Here is a 20,993-nt window from a genome sequence, read left to right as displayed (position 1 = left end):
AGTACTTATTATCTCTTATCTGGTTTCTCGTCCATTATTCAAATTTCCTCTGCTAAGATGTTCTCTCGAATGGGTTACCAGTAAATAAACACGCGCAAGTTTTGATTTCAGCCTTTAGCTTTATTGTCCGCGATGTTAAGTAACAGTGTTTCACAATGGGACAGACGTACTGTTGAAAACCATTTGCAAATATATTTTCATTGTGACTATTTGGAAACGGTATCAGCTGTATTAGAAAAGATACCGATGATAGGGGAACTAACGGAGGAACAAAAAATGTACTGTGCTGAGGTGAAGAGCTATCTTGAAAAAATAGACGGCAAAATTGCAACAACGTATAAACTGAAATTCCGGCCAGAAAAGTTTCTTGAGGCTGTCAATGAAATTTCTGAAAAACTTGACCAAGATAAAGAACCTGCAGAGTCGTAAGTTAGTTGTGTGTTGACAATTCCCAAATTAGGTCCCATTTAATTATATAATAAAATTAATATAATTATCTAGTTGATATCATAAGTTTTACACGAAATGTCTCAAGCGTCTAAAACAAAAACAGTCAATTGGTATCAAAGTCAGGCTGCACAAAACAATAGAATGCTTTGATTTCTAACTGGACTAATTCAGATAATTTCTCATGATTAGGTTTGAAGACAGCATAGGTGTCCTTGTTGGATTCATGATAGTAGTTTCTCTTTCGTGTGTCCTTTCTTGGAGTAAGGGAAATAACTTGCGAAACTAACGTAGAACGTTATTAATCCTGTATTCTGCTAGGGGCGTGCAATAGGGCTCTTCACGGTTAGTTCGGCCATATTGGATAGGGGGCAGATTTTCATAATAGAGGTAAAAATGGTGTGAAAAATACGGGAAAACATTAAAACAGAGCTGTTGCTTGGAAACACACATAGGATTTCCCACACTTTCATACCATTTCCACCTCCTTCCAAAAAATCTGCCCCCTATCCAATATGGCCGAACTAACCGTGAAGAGCCCTATTACGTACACGTATGTGTTTAATTGCTTTGTTACTCTGCAATTTGCACGATTTGCTTTGCTATTAAACAATGTTCCTATACATGCTATACAATGTTTACAAAAATGCATTATCTGTATTTTATAATTATACCCCCGCTTTAAAAAAGGGGGGTATACTGTTTTACCTCTGTCTGTCAGTCCGTCCGTAGTCAGTCAGTCCGTCCCATGAAACTTTCGTCACATTTTTCTCAGGAACTGCACATCAACCCTTTCTGTAATTTGGTATCAACATTTATATATATGTCAGCCATACCGTGTAATGCGTTTTCAGATTCATCATTCATCCACTTCCTGTTTACCGAACACTTGTATGATTTTACACATGATAGCCAAGTTGAAAATTTTCGTCACATTTTTCTCAGGAACTACAATACAAGGATTTCTGAAATTTGGTTTCCGGATTTATATAAGTTAGCTATACCGTGTGATGCGTTTTCAGATTTATCACTCGACAAACTTCCTGTTTACGGAACACTTGCATATTTTTACACTATTTTATTATCCACTTGTGGCGGGGGTATCATCTGTGAGCTACTCACTTGTTGTTTTAATTTTCAACAAGAAATTTAATCTTTTTAAAAGCATGGGTGTATAACACACACTCTTAAAGTACATCCATTTTATACCAATCAATATCTAGAAATACCACATTTCCAATACTAGTTTAACAACCACATGCACACATATAACCTTAAATTAGTGTAGAGCGTAGCAGTCCATAGCTTTTTAGAAACCTATATAAAACTTGTTAACTTAGCATTTAATTTTAGTTGATGCTACAGTATCAGTGGTCTCGCTAGCCCAAAATAGAAGGGCGCTGCGCCCTGGGTGCCCTCAGCCGCGCCCTGGGTGCCTTCATCCGCGCCCTTCTGCCCTGACGTCTTTTTCCCAAATTATCTTGTGCCGTTTTGGTAAAATTTTGTTTCATCAATTTCTGATCTCCAAGTTAATTACATATATGACACCTGTGTGATTGCCCCCAGGTTAATCATGTCATTAGACATTAAAATCAATTACAATGATAAAGACTTCAAAGGTGTTAATAACTAGGTAATTTAATTAGGACAATGCATCTTTTTGTCATACTTTTGATGAATGTGTCAGCGAGTGTGTTTAGCTTGGGTCGGCATTTTCGATCTCCAAGTCACAATGGAAGAGCGTATATAAATGAAGACTTTCATGACTTTAGAATTGAATTTAAGTCATAAAAAAAAAACTATGCCTTTACTGAAATGCCTTCCATCTCAACTTGTTAGCGACAAGCACAGTTTTTAATTAACCAAAACGTGGTGGAAATTGATTTTGGAGTTACTTCCCCTGTTTTAGCTTATTACAAATTTGTGCTCTAAAAATATTATCTAGTATCAAAAAAAGGAATAAATTACCAGTTGAATATATAATAACATAATAATGTTACCTTAAAGATATAAACTGTCTTTGAACATATTAAAAAATATATATTGCAATTTCTACTTGATAATTATACTTTTAGCAATCCATGTTCTAAACATTATTAAATTAGTAAGGGAGCTACTATTTGATTTTTGCCGACCGTGCAAGGGCTGTATAGCCAGTCAAGGTCGTTAAAAACTTCCATTTGTTGTATTTGATTTTTAACCGACCGTGCGAGGGCTGAAAGGCCAGTCAAGGTCGTTAAACACCACCACATATATATATTTGATTTTCATGAGGGGGCTAGGATGAAAAATTTTGTCCTGCATTTTTTTTTAGCTATAATCTCTGTCCTGCATTTTTATTTTTCACTCTGTTCGGTCCTGCCTTATTTTTTTAGTTTATCCTGACTTTTTTTACCTAAATTGTCGTCCTGACTTTTTTTTTTTGCAAGTGTCTCATCCTGACATTTTTTTTTACTCAAAACTCCTGTCCTGCCTATTTTTTTTCAAATTTCATCCTAGCCCCCCCCCCCCCCCCCCCCCCTAAAAATCAAATGGTAGCTCCCTAATGCTCTCAGTTTCAGTTCATATGACGCATTAAAAGCTACAATTCCTATATAGATAAAAAAAACAACAAAAAAACTCACATATTCTTTGATAATGGGTAGAGTGAAGTTAAACTGTAAAAACATAATATGTTGATGAAGATGTACTATATCATTCATAACTACACAAACAATGAAATAAAGACTATAGTTAAAAGCATCTTTAATTAAAAAAAACAACATATACAGTAAAAAAAAAAGAGAGATTCGTTAACTCGTGATACACACGGAAACGTAGACAAAAAAATGAGCAGTGCCTTTTCTTATCATAAAAAGTGCCCTGCCCTCCACTGGCACCCTGCCCCTTTTGATTTCTAGCTAGAGCACTGAGTATATATAATATTGTTCTGTTAACTACAATTATATTAATACTGCTTATTCTGTTAATTTGTAGATTTTTGAAAAGAGCTGTGATGAAATTTTTATTAGAACTCAGCAGAGTTGGAGAGGATATACGAAGTTCTGATAAAGTCTATGAAGGTTGCTTCACAAGATTATTTGGCACATTTGCTGAAATGTGTTGTTTGCATTCTGAGTAAGTTAATATTTCATATTCTAGCAGATTACCAAGCATTATACAAATCTTGAACACCTTAAAGCATTTTCAATAATCTCTAATATATAGCTATATATATATATATAGGCTAAATGTAATGAAAACTGTACTTTGACCTTTAATGGTTTTTCATTTACATTTAGTGACTTGGAAGTAGATATAGACATGATAGAGTTGTATCATTTGAACCAATACCACATCTCCTTATATCTATTGAATGAAGTTAGATAATGCCTGCTCTCCAGTTGTAGGTTTGGAATAGTTATGATTGGTCTGTCAGTTAAATTTAATGATATAATACAGTGTAAAAAAATGAATTGATTTTTATGTTTTTACGACTTAGTGAATATATGTTTCACACCAGGAAACTTTAAGGATCTTCCTTTAGTTAATTCTCCGAGGGAATTGGGAGAGATCATTGATAACAACACATGAACAATGCAAATTTGCTACATTTATTTCTTGTAATAGCCACATCTCTGCAAATGCTGTGAAATTAATTGCTCTTACCCTACCTATCTATGTCTCGTTCTTAAAATGTACTTGACTCTCAGAGTTCAAAGGGTATGGAGAACTTCATTTGTAAAAAAACAGATCTATTGCCTGTATTTTGTTTTGATATCTAGTTTACAAAACGGCCAACATGGCTAAAAATAGATCATGGGGGAAAATGCAGTTTTGACTTAAATCTCTGAAACAAAGCAAAAGTATAACATGTATAATGGTTGCATTATTTCATGCATCAATGTAAACAAATATTTCAGGTGAGAAACACAGGCTCCTTGGATCCTCTACTTTAAATTCTAAAACTAAATTTTATTCTGTGGGTTTTACGTGTGTTGGTGTGAGAATAGTATTAATGGAACAAATGGGTTTTTCAAGAATTTCTTATATATATTTTGATTCACCATTTTTGTGACAGGAAACCAAACTTTGTTTCTTTATTTTTCACAGTTTATTTCAATAGACATAAGTGAACATCTGACCATGATTACTGGTGTAACTTGCTGATATTCAAAATCTATTTTCAATATTTAATTTAAGTTCTTAAGGATGTACATAATTTGGAAGTGGTCAACGGGAGATAACTCGCGATTGACTTTGATGTCGCAAAATGGCTGAAAAAGTCATATTTCGCAGAAGATAAAAATTATCGTTTAAATGTACATTAATTGTTTCCATATTTTCATTTAGTTAAAAATGAATTAATAAAAGTTGAATAGAAAAGTTTGTATAAAATTAGAACGACTTACTCAAAGTCCCGGATGTCAGTCGGCAATGTAAACAATCGTCTGCCGGTAGATATTGTTGACATTGATTATGGTACGCAAAGTGAAAGGTTTTAAGAGTAAAAAGCAGACGGAGCAGTTACGGAAGGTTCTACAGGGTCTAGTAGATCAGAGAAGGGAAAGATGTACAACAGATGTGAAGTATCTTTCCGTTTTCAAGGACCATTCTTATGCATCCGCGAATGATGGCAACCCCCCCCCCCCCCCCCCCCCCCATACACGTGGCGGAGCAGTTCTTTTCAACTTCTACAGAAACTTCCTGGTCTATGGGCAGACGTATAGTGGAACTTGGTGTACTTGCAGAGGGTCTGTCCGGCTGCAAAAAGTGTGGACTAACTCTGCAGTTGACGCATGCATCTGGCATTTTGACATATGGATTGTCAGCTAATATCAAGGTAAAAATTCACAGACATTTATATTCTTTCTCGTTGTATGAAGAAGATGTTCCTTTAGGATAAGGGGAACTGACCACCTTCTTTCGCACATGCTCTTTCTCTTCAAATTCATAGACTTTAAACAACCAACCTCTTAGTGATCATGAAAAATGTGTTTTTCAATTGGTTATGGTGCCCATTTTTATTAATGTTCATTTGATGTTGAACCACTTATCTTTAGAATTTTTCAGCATAGCAACCCCCTCTTTTTTGGACAAGAATTTGATTTTTTTAGGAGAAGTATGACTAGTCTCTGACTTGCCTTGTTATTTTTTACAAAACAAATCTCATGATTTTGGGTTTTTTTTCATTTGTTCATATCCTTCTTTTTTTATAGATTTTCATCCTTCCTTTTTTTCTAGTTGTTCATTCTGAATTTTTTAGTCAAGACACTTGTCTTACCTGTATTTCAAATTATATCCTAGCCCCCCCCCCCCCCCCCCCCTTTTCCCCCTAAAAATCAAATGGTAGCTTCCTAATACTTGGTTAAGGTGGAATCTCATCTTTTTAAGTGAGCTTCTATAAAGGGTGGGTCTGTGACTAAAATAATGCATCTATTCAATGTATGTGTCAAATGGACTGCATCAGGATTTAATACTTGTAAAAAATCAACAACTCTACCAAACACAGTATTATTACAGGAAATTTTGTTTTGTATTTAATACATACAGTAAATATAAAACAGAAGATGTGGTATGATTGCCAATGAGACAACTATCCACAAAAGACCAAAATGACACAAGCTGGTGGTAATAATTTTGAAAACTATTTATATAATATTAATCTTTTTTTGCAGTCACTTAATTTTTGTATACTTATATATTGATGTACAAAAAAGAATTGTAACATAAAACAAATCATTTGGGTTAAAGATACATTAAAACTATTAAAGATGGTGCTTAGTTGAAAATGAAAAAACACAGCTTATGGGGGCTGAGGTCAGGTAATAAAAATAAAATGACTCTTTGTCAATAGACCACTTTCGAGTTCATCCGTCACCGGCAAAAACTCGTCAATTATGCACGCCTTTATGACGTCATTTACCAGATAGAGGGGGTCGCCTGTATCCCTGCACTATTTACGTTCAACAAGCGTCTTAGTGATTGTCTTTGAGCAGGATAAACTAGAAATAATGGTTGCTCTGTAGGTACTTACTGACAATTCCCTAATGGCAGCAGTATTGATTGTCAATTTTGAGAATACAATTTGCCGAATAATTCGTACAATATAGAATTATAGTTTTCCAACCACTCGCTCAACATTGAAGGGAAGTGACGACGCCCCTAAACGCACAAATGATGGTGATAAAGGCGTGTATAATTGACGAGTTTTTTCAGGTGACGGATGAACTCGAAAGTGGTCTATTGCTTTATTCTGTAAAGATTACATGAAGTAAAAAGTAATAACAATCATTTTAAACCCAATAGTATACACAATCTGCATCAGCAAAACTTGTTTTTACTGTTGAAAGCATAAAACACACTGCATGTAGTAAGTACATATTGCATTACATTTAATTGTAATGAATTTTTAAGAATATTTTTTCTTAACATTTTAGATACCATGTTATAATACCAGATTTCTTCACATAAACAATGTTGCAACTGGGAAAAGACATAACAAGATATGGGATGCCAACACCAAATTAGCTACAGGTATTTTTAGTGAACAACCACTGTGTCTAAAGTCTAAATACAATTTTGCAAATGATAACTAGAGCAAATTATTATTCCCCCTTGTAAAAATGTCTAGAGGCACACACATATGCATGCAGTATCTGATGACAACCACTTTAATTACAGGGTGAAAATGACTTGGGATATGTACATAATGTTTATAATGAATATTTATATTATATGCTTACTTAACTGTGAGATGCTGATTTAAATGGGGTCAAGTGGTTTATTGTATAGAGAACTATTGGAGCATGAAAATTTCTGGAACCGTAACTGTCTGTAAATTCAAAAATTTATGCAAGATTTTAATTATAATGAATAATTCAATTGAGTTATTATTGCAGTACATGTATAAAAAACTTACATTTAATTTTACACTATATTTTTGTCACAAAATGCAACTTCTCCTGTTATAGTAATACATAATATTGATTAAAATTTGTGAAATTGAACATGCTAAGTAATTTGTCAATATTCAGAATTGTTTATTTTATATGCTGCTATTACATGTATTACAAATTAAGCCTTTCAATGTTAAATTTTCTCTTTTTAATTTTAGCTATGGTACATACTGGAATTGGAGGGAGACAAGTCAACACATTCCTCACAGCTCTCAATATACCACCTGTGAGTAATACATTACTCAGTGCAAGGCAGAAGGAATCAGGGGGTGCTATAGAGACTGTTGCAGAGAGCACCATGGCTGTATGTCTATCTGAAGAACTAGATATTACAAAGAAGTAGGTGCATATATGATCTAGCTGAAATCTATTTATCGTATAATGGTTGTGATTATACTGCATGTATATAAACAATGACGTGTAAACAATTTAAATTTGTATTGAAGTTTGAAGGTACATGTAACGTCATAAGTATAAGACTTAAAAGTATAAGAATACAATTATGCCGTGTTTCAGTAACGTAACATTCTGTGTGTGATTTCAAACACTATTATCGCCCTTGACAATAATCTACCCTCTAAAAGAAAGGTAAGACATGCATGTCATTTAAAAAAAGGTTTCTTCTGTACAATGTTAATGAACCAAGATAAACCCTGTCAATTCCAAAAAGTAAAAGGGAGATCATCAAACGTAAGGGTAGTACATGTAGGCCAAAACTGATTTTGCATTTTGTTTGAATTCTTTAAGTTGAGACGAATCATTATTTAGCGCGAAAATTATAAAATTGGATGTTTCTATTACAGCTCTAGTTTTTATTATCTTTGTTTTGTTTTTTCCGTAAATCTGATAGGGATGAATTGATTGTGAGTGTGGATGGAGCCTGGCAGAAAAGGGGAAGTGGCAGGTCATATGACAGTCTATCAGGTATAATCATCAATAAAACAAATCTTCAACTTTAATCCTCATGGATTGATTTTTTGTAAAAAGCAAACAAAAATATTTATTTCTGTTCTCAAAATATACAAAATAAACTTGGACGGAGAGTTGTCACATCGCAACTCATACCACATCTTCTTAGAATAAAAACTGCATCGCAGAAACATCAAACATTATATTGTAACAATAATAGGCAGCCAAATTCTCTTACTATATCATTATACCCAAATAAAAAAAAAGGGGGGTAATGGTTCTTTTTGGGGTGGTATATAGCAGTCACCCCGTCTCTTTGTCTGTCTGTCTGTTTGTCCTTCCATATGTCTTGTAAGCACAACTCCTCCTTAATGGATGGCTCAATATTGATGAAACATTACACAGTTGTAGAACACGATCTTAGAATGTGCTTGAAGGAGGATATTTCTGGTTAGAATTTTTCAAGGGAGATTATTGAACTTACTTATTTTAAATATCACAATATGACGATAGATCTTGTAAGCACAATTCTTCCTTAACTTGTTACATTGCTACAAAATAGAAATCAAACTTTTTATTTTGCAGGACACTGTTCCATGATTGGTGCAGAAACTGGAAAGATTATATGTTACAGTGTTCGCAGCAAATTTTGCAAAACATGTGATGAAGCTAACAGAAAGGGAACTAAAGCAAAATTGCATGACTGTCGACTTAATTGGGATGGTAGCTCTAAAGCTATGGAGCAGGATATGGTAGTCGAAATGGTCCAGAATATAAAAAACAGTGGTATCACTGTTGGCACTATTATTGCTGATGACGACACCACAACCATTGCAAGACTGAGAAAAAAAGTAAACCCCAATATAAAGAAAATGTCTGATCGAAATCAGGTCAAAAAAAATATTGCCAACTCACTGTACAGTCTTGGACAGAAACATAAAAAATTAAATCAGAAAATAATCAAATACTTTTTAAATTGTTTAAATTATATGCTGTGCCAAAACCAGAATGACCCTGATGGTGTTGAGAATGGTCTGGAAGCTGTGGGTAGACATCCATTTGGTGACCACACTTTTTGTGATAAAACATGGTGTTCACACGTTGAAGATCCATCAAAGAAATATGCATCTCTGCCGTTTGGAAAGCCGTTTAAAGACATTCCTCTCCAAACGGCATTGATGGACCTTATGAAAGGATACAAAACACAAAGCAGCAAGCTGTCCAATCTAGGAAGCACACAGGGGAACGAAAGTTTCAACAAAAGTGTGGCATCCAAAGCACCAAAGGCTTATTTTTACAGTGGTTCCTCCAGTCTAAATATAAGAGTAGCGGCATCTGTTGCACAGAAAAATGAAGGGCAATCCTATTTACTCAAGGTATACTATTTGATTTATTTTTGTTTAAAACTTCTTTGTTTACTACTTTTAAGCACTTGTCAAGAAGCAGGGACAGGACATTTAGAAAGACAAACCATAGGAAAAATTAGGAATCATATGACAAACAAGGAACAAGTTAAAAGAACTAAAAAAAAAACGAAAAACAACAAATTAGAACCTCAGACAGAGTAAAATGTAGCTTATAAAATAAACAATGAGCAGACAAAAGTCTTCTTTTAAAAAAGCAAATTTATCACCTATGTGTGCTTACTGTTTATCAAATTAATTGTTAGAACTTAAATTATATTGTTTTAATTTAGTATGTTAGTCTGTTTAAATTTAAGTGAAAATACTTATTACTATATTATTCTTTCAGGTAAAAAAAAAATAGGTTTATCTCCAGGTGTCCATACAAAGCGGTTGGCAATTTTAAGAGATATCCAAGCAAGAAAAAGGAAGGCAATTAGTGTCGCACGGAAAGAAAAAATAAGATTGATCCAGCTGAGAAACAGACGGTATGTTGATAATGCACTTCTGCAAACCCCAAATAAACACAACACATTCCATTTTTTAACTATGTATTTTCTTCTGAGCCAACAATAGATAAGTTACCTCATAATGTCATTGCTCATAGTAGAAGAATAAACTGTGTGCCAGCTAGTGTCAGTATTTATCTGGCTGTCTTGGCACTTTAAAGGAGCCATTATACCATGTAAAAAAAGAACTATTACAAAAATTAATTGCAATTGCCCTAGTCATTTTGAAAAAAAAATACAATCAATCTTTATAATTACACCTTATGTAAATATCCTGGATTTTTATTTGTCGATAGCCATTGTATTTTCACCAATTTACTGTCATCAAATGAATATTGTTCATTTTTTAACGCCTGCCCAGGTATTTGCCAAAAGGATATGCCTTTTTTACCCTCTCTGCCCTGGTGTTTGCCAAAAAAAACCTCGATCAGACTGGATGCTTGTAACGTCACGATCATAAATGTGTTTTTGAACATTAACATTTGGTGTAATTAAACAGATGTATCATGTTCTTGCGGGGTATTTTTCACAAATACCCCTTTTTAACATGATATGTCTGTTTATAATTTTTTGCATTAGTTCTTTCAACTCATTCTTGGCGGCATCAAACTATTCTTACATATAATTTTTGTTAACATCAGGCAATGTATGCACATCTCTTTATGCTGGTCCAAGTTTGTGCAAAATACAAATTAATTTTGGTGAAGCATCTGCTTGTAAATAAACAAACAATATTCATTGGAAGAAAGATTCAGAAACAGACCAATTACAATATGTTGTCCATTATATATATTTTATATTTTAAACCTGAAATTCAAAAATTATTGCTTTTTCAGAATAAAGAAAAATACTGTAAAAGAATTGTGCGAGGGCCTAAGTTACAGTAGCGCAATTGATCTGCAGGACCACCAGGACATTACAGAGATTCCCTCTGCACCATCTCCACCTATAGAACACTGCCATATTCAGGAGACAGCAAAACTTGTTTGCTTTGACTTTGAAACTACAAGTTTAGGTAAACATATAATTCATATTGAAATAATAAGAGATCAGTTTTGGTATTGGTATAGTTTGCAAGTCTTTAATTAACATCATTATTTCATCTTTAATATGCAACATTTGTACATGCAATCAAAATGAACAAGTTTAAAAAATCAGTGATTATTGAATGATACAAGAAATGAAACTGATAAAAAAAACATTGCCTAAAATTTGTTAATATTGACATAGTCAGATATATATTATATATGTAGTGAGAAATGTGCTTTCATGCAAAACTTTTAACTAATTAACAATTGCAATAATCATTAAAGAGCAAACTCCATTATCTTTGGTGCATGATTAACAAGAACAGCACAAAGAATTAAAATAAAAGTGTACTTTTAAAACTGCTTGAACACACTGCAACAGTCACATTTTTATCTCGAACTAAGAATAGTACAGAGGCATTATGTTCTTCAGTCTGTGCGTCCCTCAATCTGTATGTTTATCGATCCTGTGTCAGGTTAAAGTTTTGTAATAAAGTTTTTGGTCATAAAATTTTTTGCTGAATTAGTAAATCAGTAAATCTACCTGAAACATAGTACATATGTGGCCTATGATATGATCTTTCTAAATTCAATGCAAAACTAAGAAATGATAGGGGGAATGGGGCATCACTGAAATCTGCACTACTATTCTATTAAAATTTCTCATATCAAATACAACATTTGATATAGGAACAATCACAATTATATTTGCTTTAAAGTTCTTTTTATTCTTTTTTTTACAGCATGTGACTCACACATCACTCAAATAGCTGCTGTCAGTGGGGACAATCATTGGAGCTGTTACGTAACTCCAAAGATTCCAATAACAAATCAAGCTAGTGATATTACTGGCATTACAGTAAGGAATGGCAGAGTGTTTCATCAAGGGAAACCTGTTGACTCTCTTTCTATTTCTAAGGCCATGGAAGATTTTTTCAAGTTCATCAAAGGAGAAGGTGATAATATATACCTTGGAGGTCATAACATTAAAACATTTGATTGCCATGTTCTGATCAATACTTTAAAATGTATTGGAAAATCCAACATTCTAAATACACATGTTCAAGGATTTTTGGACACCAGACTTCTCTTCAAAATCAATAACCCAGAACTCAAATCTATCTCACAAATAAATTTACTCAAAACTCTAATGAACTGTGATTATGCTGCACATGATGCACTACAGGATGTGACATTACTTCAAAAACTTATGGAATCCTCCAAAATTGAGTATACTGATGATTAATTTACTATAACTACATGTACATATGTATTTACAATCAACTTATTCATTCACTGTAACAGACTGATATTATAAATATTTTGTGTTTGTCAATCTTTGTAAAATACTTATATCTATTGTGACCCTAGAACCTTTTTTGAAAATTCTGAATTTCCATAAGAAGTATCCACTTCCACTAAAATTGTCTTAACCCAATGTAAAATAAATTCAATAAAAACATAATATGTGAGTTAATTTTACAACAAAGGATATAGAAAATAGTGAATCTGTTTTCATGAGCAAATTGGAACCACACATATATTTATATTTGGCCTTATAAAAATATCTGTACATCATAAAATGAAAGGTTACTGTGCTTATAATGTTTAGATTTTAAATAAGAATAATGTATTGATATGTTCATTATATTTGTATAAAAAAAATCTGTTCATCTGTCTGTAGGTGCAATAATTACCAACATCAGAGAGTGTTCCATAATTTAATTCAACCTTATAGGTCAAAGGTAAAAAAATACCTAAATTTATTTACATTTCAGAAACCAGTCATATGGTGAAGATCTTGAATGCTCTATAACTGAAAACCTTTATGCGGTCTGTTCAGTGTTTATACTTGACATGTATAGAAATCAACAGAGGATGTTCCATAATTCTTGTATAACCTTGTAGGTCGAAGGTCACTGTTTTGGTTTGTTTTCTTGAAAAATCTTTGATTTTAAATATAAAAAAAATTTATTTTAAATAAAATGAGTGTTGCATTTTATTGTTGTTTTATATCTTTCTTTAACGGTCAACTTTATTGCATTTTATTGTTGTTTAGGCGTTCTGTAAACATGAACAAGGTATTAATATTTTGAAAAAATATTTCTGTCTATTTGGGATTATTTCCCTTGAATTTAAAACTTTGGCTATTTTTGGGCTTGACACCTAAATAAATGTAACAGATGGACAAATATCTTTAATGGGGAGTTTCAGAGTAAAAATATCTATCTTATCTAATTATTATAGACTAATCTAATAACACATAATTAGTCGATGTGCTGTATATGCACCGCATGAGAGGAAGAAAAGTTTTCATGAGATTTTTGGGGCAGGGTGGGGATAGTAAATAACATGAATTTTCAAAATGCACACTAACCCATATCTAATTGTTAAAAATGTTAATTGTAATTATGCTTTCAACTGCATGTTTATTGTGAAAAAAAGGTTGAACAGAGGAAGGGTTCCATTTTTTGTGTAAATGTTGAAATCTAGGTGAATTTAGGTGAATAAACCCAGATGTCTTGGGGGGTGTAAAATGATATTAAAGATTTTTTGTATGTTATTATACTGTGTGTTATATGATTTTTTATCATGAAACAAGGTTTCAAAAAGATAAAACACTAAATTGGGTTATTATTATATTTTATTTTTTTTTAAATCCACATATTGCTTTTTTGTTAGAAATGTGATTTTTGGGGCGGGGTGGGGATAGTAAACAACTGAGAACTTTTTTTAATGCACACTAACCCCTAATGTTTCTTGGCTTAAAATGTTTAGTTTATCTATGCTTAACTGCAAATTAACTGTGGGAAAAAGTTTAACAGAGGAAGTGTGCCATTTTTAATTTAAATGTTTGAATTTAGGCCTGTCTGGTGGAAAATTCTGATTTTTGGGGTGAAAAATTATTAAAAAAAATTATTTTTGTATATGTTTATAGACTGTGTGTTTTATGATTTTTTGTATTTGAAACAGATTATCAAAACGATGGTATTTATTAGACAGTTTTGGAAAAATCCATATTTTGCTGTTTTATTGGAAATGAGAGTTTTAGGGTGGGGTGGGGATAGTAAATGACATAAAACTTTTTTTAATGGACACTAACCCCTAATGTTTCTTGGCTTAAAATGTTTAGTTTATATATGCTTAACTGCAAATTAACTGTGGAAAAAAGTTTAACAGAGGAAGTGTGCCATTTATTGGGTAAATGTTGGAATTTAGGTCTGTTTTGGTGGAAAATCAAAGATTTAGGGGGAAGAAAAAGGTTATAAATTTTTTTTTGGTATGCTTTTATGTTATGTGTTTTATGATTTCTTGTCTATGATACAAGGTATTAAAAAGATGAAACATCCAAAATGAGTTTTTATTATATGTATTTTGAAAAAATCCATCACAACTTGCAAGAAATATTAACTTATCTTTCTTGTTTGATGGTGTGTCAAAATGACGTTTTGGTACATGTACATGTACATATGTGTAAACAAGCGTTTAAGGATGTACACTTCTGAGGAGCCAAATTTTTCCTCTGTTAAACTTTTTAAATGGTCATTATATTTTGGAAGATAAGTGTTTGCTGAAGTGAATTCATAAAAAAAAAAAAAGCATAGGCTAATATGCTTTTTAAGAAACTACGGCCATCTGAAAAAGGACAATTTACAAAGTATGGCTTCTTAAAAGTTTTCTAAAGTTTCCTTGTCATCATGTGATTTCTTTCCAACATTAAAATTGGTTTTGCCCAGTTTCTTTCCTACTGTATATTCAGCATCCATTTCTTTGACTTTATCTTTGATGTCATTTCCAAAGAGAAAATCGGTTACTGGAACATCATCTTTGCATAAAGCTTTATACTTCCGTTGGATTTCTGCTTGTATTAAAGCTCTTCGTCTAAAAGTAATGTCAGCATACGTGACTTGAGTCATTTAGTACGCGTTCTTACAGAGTTGTGTAGCAGAGTGTACCTCTTCTCTCGTGAGTCCATCATTGGTTTGAGATTTACCGAGAAACATGTCCATTAAATAAAGCATAGGACACGCTGCTTTGCCCAATAGGTTCTGAATTTTTTGTACAACAAAATGTAGTTTGACGTTATTCATTCTATTAGGTATTGACATCTGTGACCATATACCTGAAAAGGAAATGAATTCCTGTATTTTATGTCGGCCTCAATGAAATAATTTATATTGGTTTGAATTAAATTTAAAAAATACATATACATGTATAGAAATATATAATGTCTAAAAATAGCAACAATCAACATTCAATCTAATTAAGCGTGGATCAGTTTGTGAAAATAAACTGATACAGTTACTGAATTAAAATTATATAAATGTCTAAGAATATAACTAAAACACACTAATTGATACATTAAAAAGTTCTATTAGATGTTAAATAGAAATACACAATATTTCGCTAAACAAATTAGCTTCATCAGGCGTGTGTATCTCTCAAGGTGAAATCGGATGCATGACAAAAAAATATTTTTGTAGCTTAATCTATACAAGATTTGAGGGACAGTGTAACATATTAATTCGGTCATAAAATATGTTTGTAGCTACAACTACATGAAGTTGGAATAAAGGTTTAACACATTTATAGATGTTCGATTAATTGTATGAATTTTTATAAATTGATTTGTATGATTTCAAGATAACTATGGTTTTGATTTGCTTTGAAATCTTTTTTCGTCTCTCTCATTGAGTCCATCAGGTTCAAGAGTTCGTAACTGGTGCATCCAAAATCTCTCTCTTTTTTGTCTTCCTTGTGTATCCCAATTTTGATTTATCTCAATGATTTGAAATGTGATATTTTCAAAATCATGTCCTGCTCTTAAAAGGTGTCTTGTAATTGGGCAGTTCCTTTCTTTTGTATAATATGACCGATGGTTATTTAGTCGGATGTTAAATGGGGTTTCTGTTTCACCAACATATTGTAATTTGCAAGTTCCACACGTTAGAACATAAATGCAATTTTGCGTTTTGCAATTTGATGTTATAAATATGTTGTAATTTTTCTTTGTGACTGTGCTGATGAACTGGGTTTCTATATTGGCGACTTTGCAGCACTTACAATTGCCCCTTCCGCATTGTTTATAACCTCCGATTGTTGATATCTCCCGTTTAGATACTTTGGATGATACTAGAATATCTTTGAGGTTTTTTGGTCTGCGGTAAGCCATAACGGGAGGTGATGGAAAAATCTTGTTTAAGGAAGGATCATTTTCAATAAGACGCCAGTGTTTGTGGACAATTGATGAAATATTTGTCAGATGAGGATGAAAGCTAACAACAAACGGGATTTTATTTGTCTGGGCCGTCTTTTCTCTGTATTCAAGTAGGTTTGTTCGTTCTTTTTCGTTTGCTTTTCAGAAAGCTTCTGAAATACTTTTGTTCTTATAACCTCTTGATTTGAGTTGCTGTCTGAGTTGCCCTAAACGATGGTTTAACTTTGATTCCGATGAACAAATCCGTTTTAACCTGATGGCTTGGCTGTACGGAATTCTCCGGGAGCAGTGTTTCGGGTGACAACTCTTCGGAGAGAGAAATTGGTGTTTATCATTTTTTTTGGTGTGAAGGTCTGTTGTCATGACTCCGTTTTCTAAAGTTATGGTGGTGTCGAGAAACGCAATTTTCTCATTTGAAACTTCAGATGTGAACTTTATCGATTGATGAAAGTTGTTACAGAAATCGAGAAATTCTTGCAGGCGTTCTGCAGTTTTGTTCCATTTGATGTCGATGTCATCAATATAACGGAGCCAAGACAAGGGTTTGTATGGTACATTCGAAAGGATGCGTTCTTCGAGACTCCCCATGAAAATGTTGGCAAAAGAAGGTGCCATTTTGGTTCCCATACTGGTACCGTCAACCTGCAAGTAGTGCTGGTCGTTGAATACAAAATTGTTGTTTTCAAGCACTAGTCTCAGCAACTGAACCAGACAGTCTGTTGGGGGACATGTATAGAAATATATATATATATTTTCAAAGAATTGAATTTTAATTAATTTTAACATGTACATGTACATTGTTGTACATGTATCATATGTTTAATTGTATATTTACTTTATATACACTCACCCAAATTAATTTTTGGGACTGTCAAACTGTGTACATTTTCTGGCTTTGCATACTTTTTGGTCAGCTCATCAACTTTGTTTTGCTTGGCCTTTTTTCTCAAGCCATCATTGACAACAGATGCCAGTTCATCATTTATCTTTGGACCAGCTTTTTCTTTAGTTACCATGAAGCCTTTCATATCTTCAATTACAGACATAGTGTCATTGTTTTTATTAGAAGTACTAGTACTGTTAATGTTAGTATGTACTTCTTGTTCATCAAGTTCATTGTCAGAATTATTTGAGCTTTCTGACTCACTTTCACTTGAGACTTCAGATAAAGGGCTTGCTTCCCTTTGATTTTGTTTGTTGCTTTGTTATTGGCAAAGTTCTTGAAGTTCTTTCATGTAACTTTGTGTCAAAGACTCAGATTGTACTCATGATCCATGCCCGTGGCCACTTTCAGTTTCACATCTTTGTTTTTTAGAACTTGATGGTCTTACGTCGTCACTGGCAGATACAGTACATGTTGTACATCGTGTGCCACATGTGTTTTTCTTAACTGGTGTGTCAGACTCAGTTCTTTCATTGTTCAACAATGCTTGTTTTATTATTTGAGTTTGTAGCAGTAACTGATACAAATCCGGTTGTTTGTCAACATCCGGTGTTTGGTTGATTGACACATGTGACAATAGAGCTCCGCCCCCTACGCACAAATTGTCCACATTTTCAAGTCTAGCTTCTAACACAAGTTCATCATTGGAAGCGTTATCAATGTTGCAAGTGTTGTTGATTAACTTCATGAAAATGAAGAAATCTACTGTCATTCGAAGAATGTCTTTCCATTTTGGAATGTTCTTCTTTTTCATCCGCCATTACGGTCAGATATTTGGACAGTCACACTGTGGTCACAAGAACGACCTCGACCGCAGTTGTCAGTCTTATAATGTTCAAGGACCTATAACAGCAAACGTTGCTGATATCACTGTTCATCCATTGAACAGAATAATAAATCCAATTAATAAGAATAGAATCAAAACTTTCAATAATAAGTTTCTAAAATTTTCCACTACTAACCTCTTAAAATCTGTGACCTCTATCTGCGCATGGGCTTCTCATGGGAACTCTTGCATAATATTGGTTTATAAAAATTATATTTGGTATGTGCGTACCTTGCAAAGTCCTCATGCCCGTCAAACAGATTTCACTTGACCTTGACCTCATTTCATGGATCAGTGAACAAGGTTAAGTTTTTGAGTTTTGGTCTTTTTATCTAATACTATATGCCATAGGTCAATTATATTTAGTGTATGGAAATATTTTATGATCTATATGTCAGCCATGCAGGTTTTATTTGACCTCGACCTCATTTTCACGGTTCATTGCTCAGTGTTAAGTTTTTGTGTTTTGATCTTTTTTTTCTTAAATTATAAGTAATAGGTCAACTATATTTGTTGTATGAAAGCATTGTTAGCTGTACATGTCTGCTTGGCATGATTCATTTGACCTTGACCTCATTTTCATGGTTCATTGGTCTTTGTTCTAGTTATCTTGGTTAATGTTAAGTTTATGTGACAGTTTTTAATAAAGCTTTATACTTAGGGAGCTACCATTTGATTTTTATGGGGGGGGGCTAGGATGAAAAATTGTGTCCTGCCTTTTTTTTTAGTTGTAATCTCTGTCCTGCCTTTTTATTTTTCAAGCTATTCGGTGCTGCCTTTTTTTTCTTAGCTTATCCTGACTTTTTTACAACAATTGTCATCCTGACTTTTCATCCTAGCTCCCCCCCCTAATAAAAATCAAATGGTAGCTCCCTTTAATAGGACTATCAACATAATATCAATGATTAGTGAAGAAGGCGAGACATTTCAGCGTGTGCACTCTTGTACTGTAAATACTATAAAAAAGAAACTATTAAAAACTCTATGAATAATATAGAATATTTTTTTTTATAATATTATGAAAGATGTATAGATTAGAAACTTTTATAAAAAAAACCACTATACTACATGTATGTGTCTGATTTTAGGATATCTCTAGGTAAAGGGGACTGTGCTGTTTGGAAAAATTTTAAAGGACTGAAAAAAGTCACTTCATTACCGGACATTCGTCTGTACCGCTATGGAATCAAAACTACGAAAACTGTAACAACAAGGTCCAAGATGGCAGTATCTGTTGTTGAGGTAGTTATTTTTCATAAATACTTTTCTATGTCGTATCACTATTGCTTTATTTTCCTGTTACCTGGTCTAAGGACACAGTTATCGCCCTTTGGTTTTCGTTGTCATAGAATATAGTCCCTAGTGTAACCATTGTATAACTTGCATGTTTTATTTGATACACTTTCCCAATTTACTTCTTGATAACAAATGCATTAAATATTAAGTAGAGGATGTAATTACATGTCAAAAAAAATTGGGTGCTGAATCTTTATGTTAAGAAGTGATTTGGTCCAGTTTAAACAGGTCAAATTTTATCACGTCTGAAGCTGTCAAACTGAATTTTACACCCCCTTAACACAGAATTGTCAATATTTTGAGTTAGAGCTGGTAGAAGTTTCCATAATTTTGATATTATTTGTCTTGCTGGTAGTACACTACACTGTAAAAATCTTTTTTAGAAAGAGCAGTAGCTATTTATTTAATTTGAATTTATTGTCTAAAAGAAATGCAGTATGAAATAACTGGGTTCTCGGGCCTAAGAGATGGATTCCTGAAATCTAGATTCTGTACTTTGGCAACTCACCTGAATGATTTGCTGCTTTCAATTTGTCAAACTCGATCAAAATAAAGGATTTACATCTTTGGTTTACAGAAATTCTGTTAAAATGTGCCATTTTGGCATTCTACAGCTGTAATAAGCATTTGAGAGCAGTTTTACATTTTATGCCTAAGAGGCATGCTGACTTCTATCTGACAGCTTTTTTGTTCCTGATATTTGTGTTTCTATGCATAAATCAATTTTAATTAACCATTTGTGAACTCTCAATATAGAGAAAAGTAGATTATCACAGAAAAAAAGTGCAGCATATTTTGTATTCATGGCCCTGGTAAAACGGCCTAATTGATGTATGTAAAATGTTAAGCGCTTTGTACATCAAATCTGTAGTCACAAATATTTCACTAAATCTGTAAAAACAGCACTTTACTATATTCAGTACACCTTACTCCTTTATAGGCTACCATATTTTTTTTCGGTATGTCAGGCCAGGATTTTTTAATTTGTTGGTTTACGGATCCGCCGACCCGATTTTGCGGACTTCCAGAATAAAAATAAAATTGACTTTTCATGCTTTTTTATTCCCGCCGACCCTAATTATAATTAAAATAAATTTTTTTATGAAATGAAATGCTTTAATCACTAACAAAATTGATAACACTTTCTGTTGTGAAAAAAAAAACTTCCAGTTAACGTTTCTAAAAATAGACAAATCAATCATAACTGACCTTGAAATGTCGTTTGTGCAAATAATTTTGCGGAACGAAACTTGTGTTTAAAACCAATTACACAATAAGTTCGTTTCCTTTATTTGTCATCAGTCCGTAAGATGCATCATCTCATAGAAATAGACTTTTCCAAATGTGGACAGGGTGAAGGCATCAAGTTGAAGTACTGATATTAACAAATCATTACGAATTTTCTTGTTTCATAGATAATAAAAAAAAATTATATTGTACATTTGGATAAAAAACGGGAATGCGAGACAACAGATT

The 20,993-nt window shown here is 33.0% G+C and overlaps 2 protein-coding genes and 2 long non-coding RNA genes across 4 annotated transcripts in view; all 4 read left to right on the top strand.

Annotated features, from left to right (window-relative positions):
• Positions 1 to 20,993, top strand: part of LOC143068653 (uncharacterized) — a 511,029-nt gene that overhangs the window by 51,421 nt on the left and 438,615 nt on the right. The gene's annotated exons all lie outside the window — the stretch shown is intronic.
• Positions 90 to 19,433, top strand: LOC143068642 (uncharacterized). Its single transcript, XR_012976215.1, has 3 exons — positions 90 to 425; positions 3,424 to 3,564; positions 19,310 to 19,433. It is a non-coding gene; the product is annotated as an uncharacterized LOC143068642 (long non-coding RNA).
• On the top strand, positions 5,081 to 8,344 carry LOC143069825 (uncharacterized). The gene is made up of 4 exons (XM_076244628.1): positions 5,081 to 5,269; positions 6,867 to 6,963; positions 7,544 to 7,724; positions 8,236 to 8,344. The coding sequence occupies exons 1-4, from the start codon at positions 5,141 to 5,143 to the stop codon at positions 8,342 to 8,344; spliced, it is 516 nt and encodes a 171-aa protein (XP_076100743.1). The 5' UTR covers positions 5,081 to 5,140.
• On the top strand, positions 9,056 to 14,188 carry LOC143069824 (uncharacterized). Its single transcript, XM_076244627.1, has 5 exons — positions 9,056 to 9,145; positions 9,302 to 9,341; positions 10,047 to 10,185; positions 11,043 to 11,221; positions 11,978 to 14,188. Exons 1-5 carry the CDS (start codon positions 9,056 to 9,058, stop codon positions 12,478 to 12,480), a joined length of 951 nt encoding a protein of 316 aa, XP_076100742.1. The 3' UTR covers positions 12,481 to 14,188.

Source organism: Mytilus galloprovincialis, chromosome 3 (assembly GCF_965363235.1).
Source record: "Mytilus galloprovincialis chromosome 3, xbMytGall1.hap1.1, whole genome shotgun sequence".
Taxonomy (NCBI): Eukaryota; Metazoa; Mollusca; class Bivalvia; order Mytilida; family Mytilidae; genus Mytilus; species Mytilus galloprovincialis.
The sequence above is the reverse complement of the archived record's forward strand: the minus strand, read 5'-3'. Positions and strand labels throughout refer to the sequence as shown.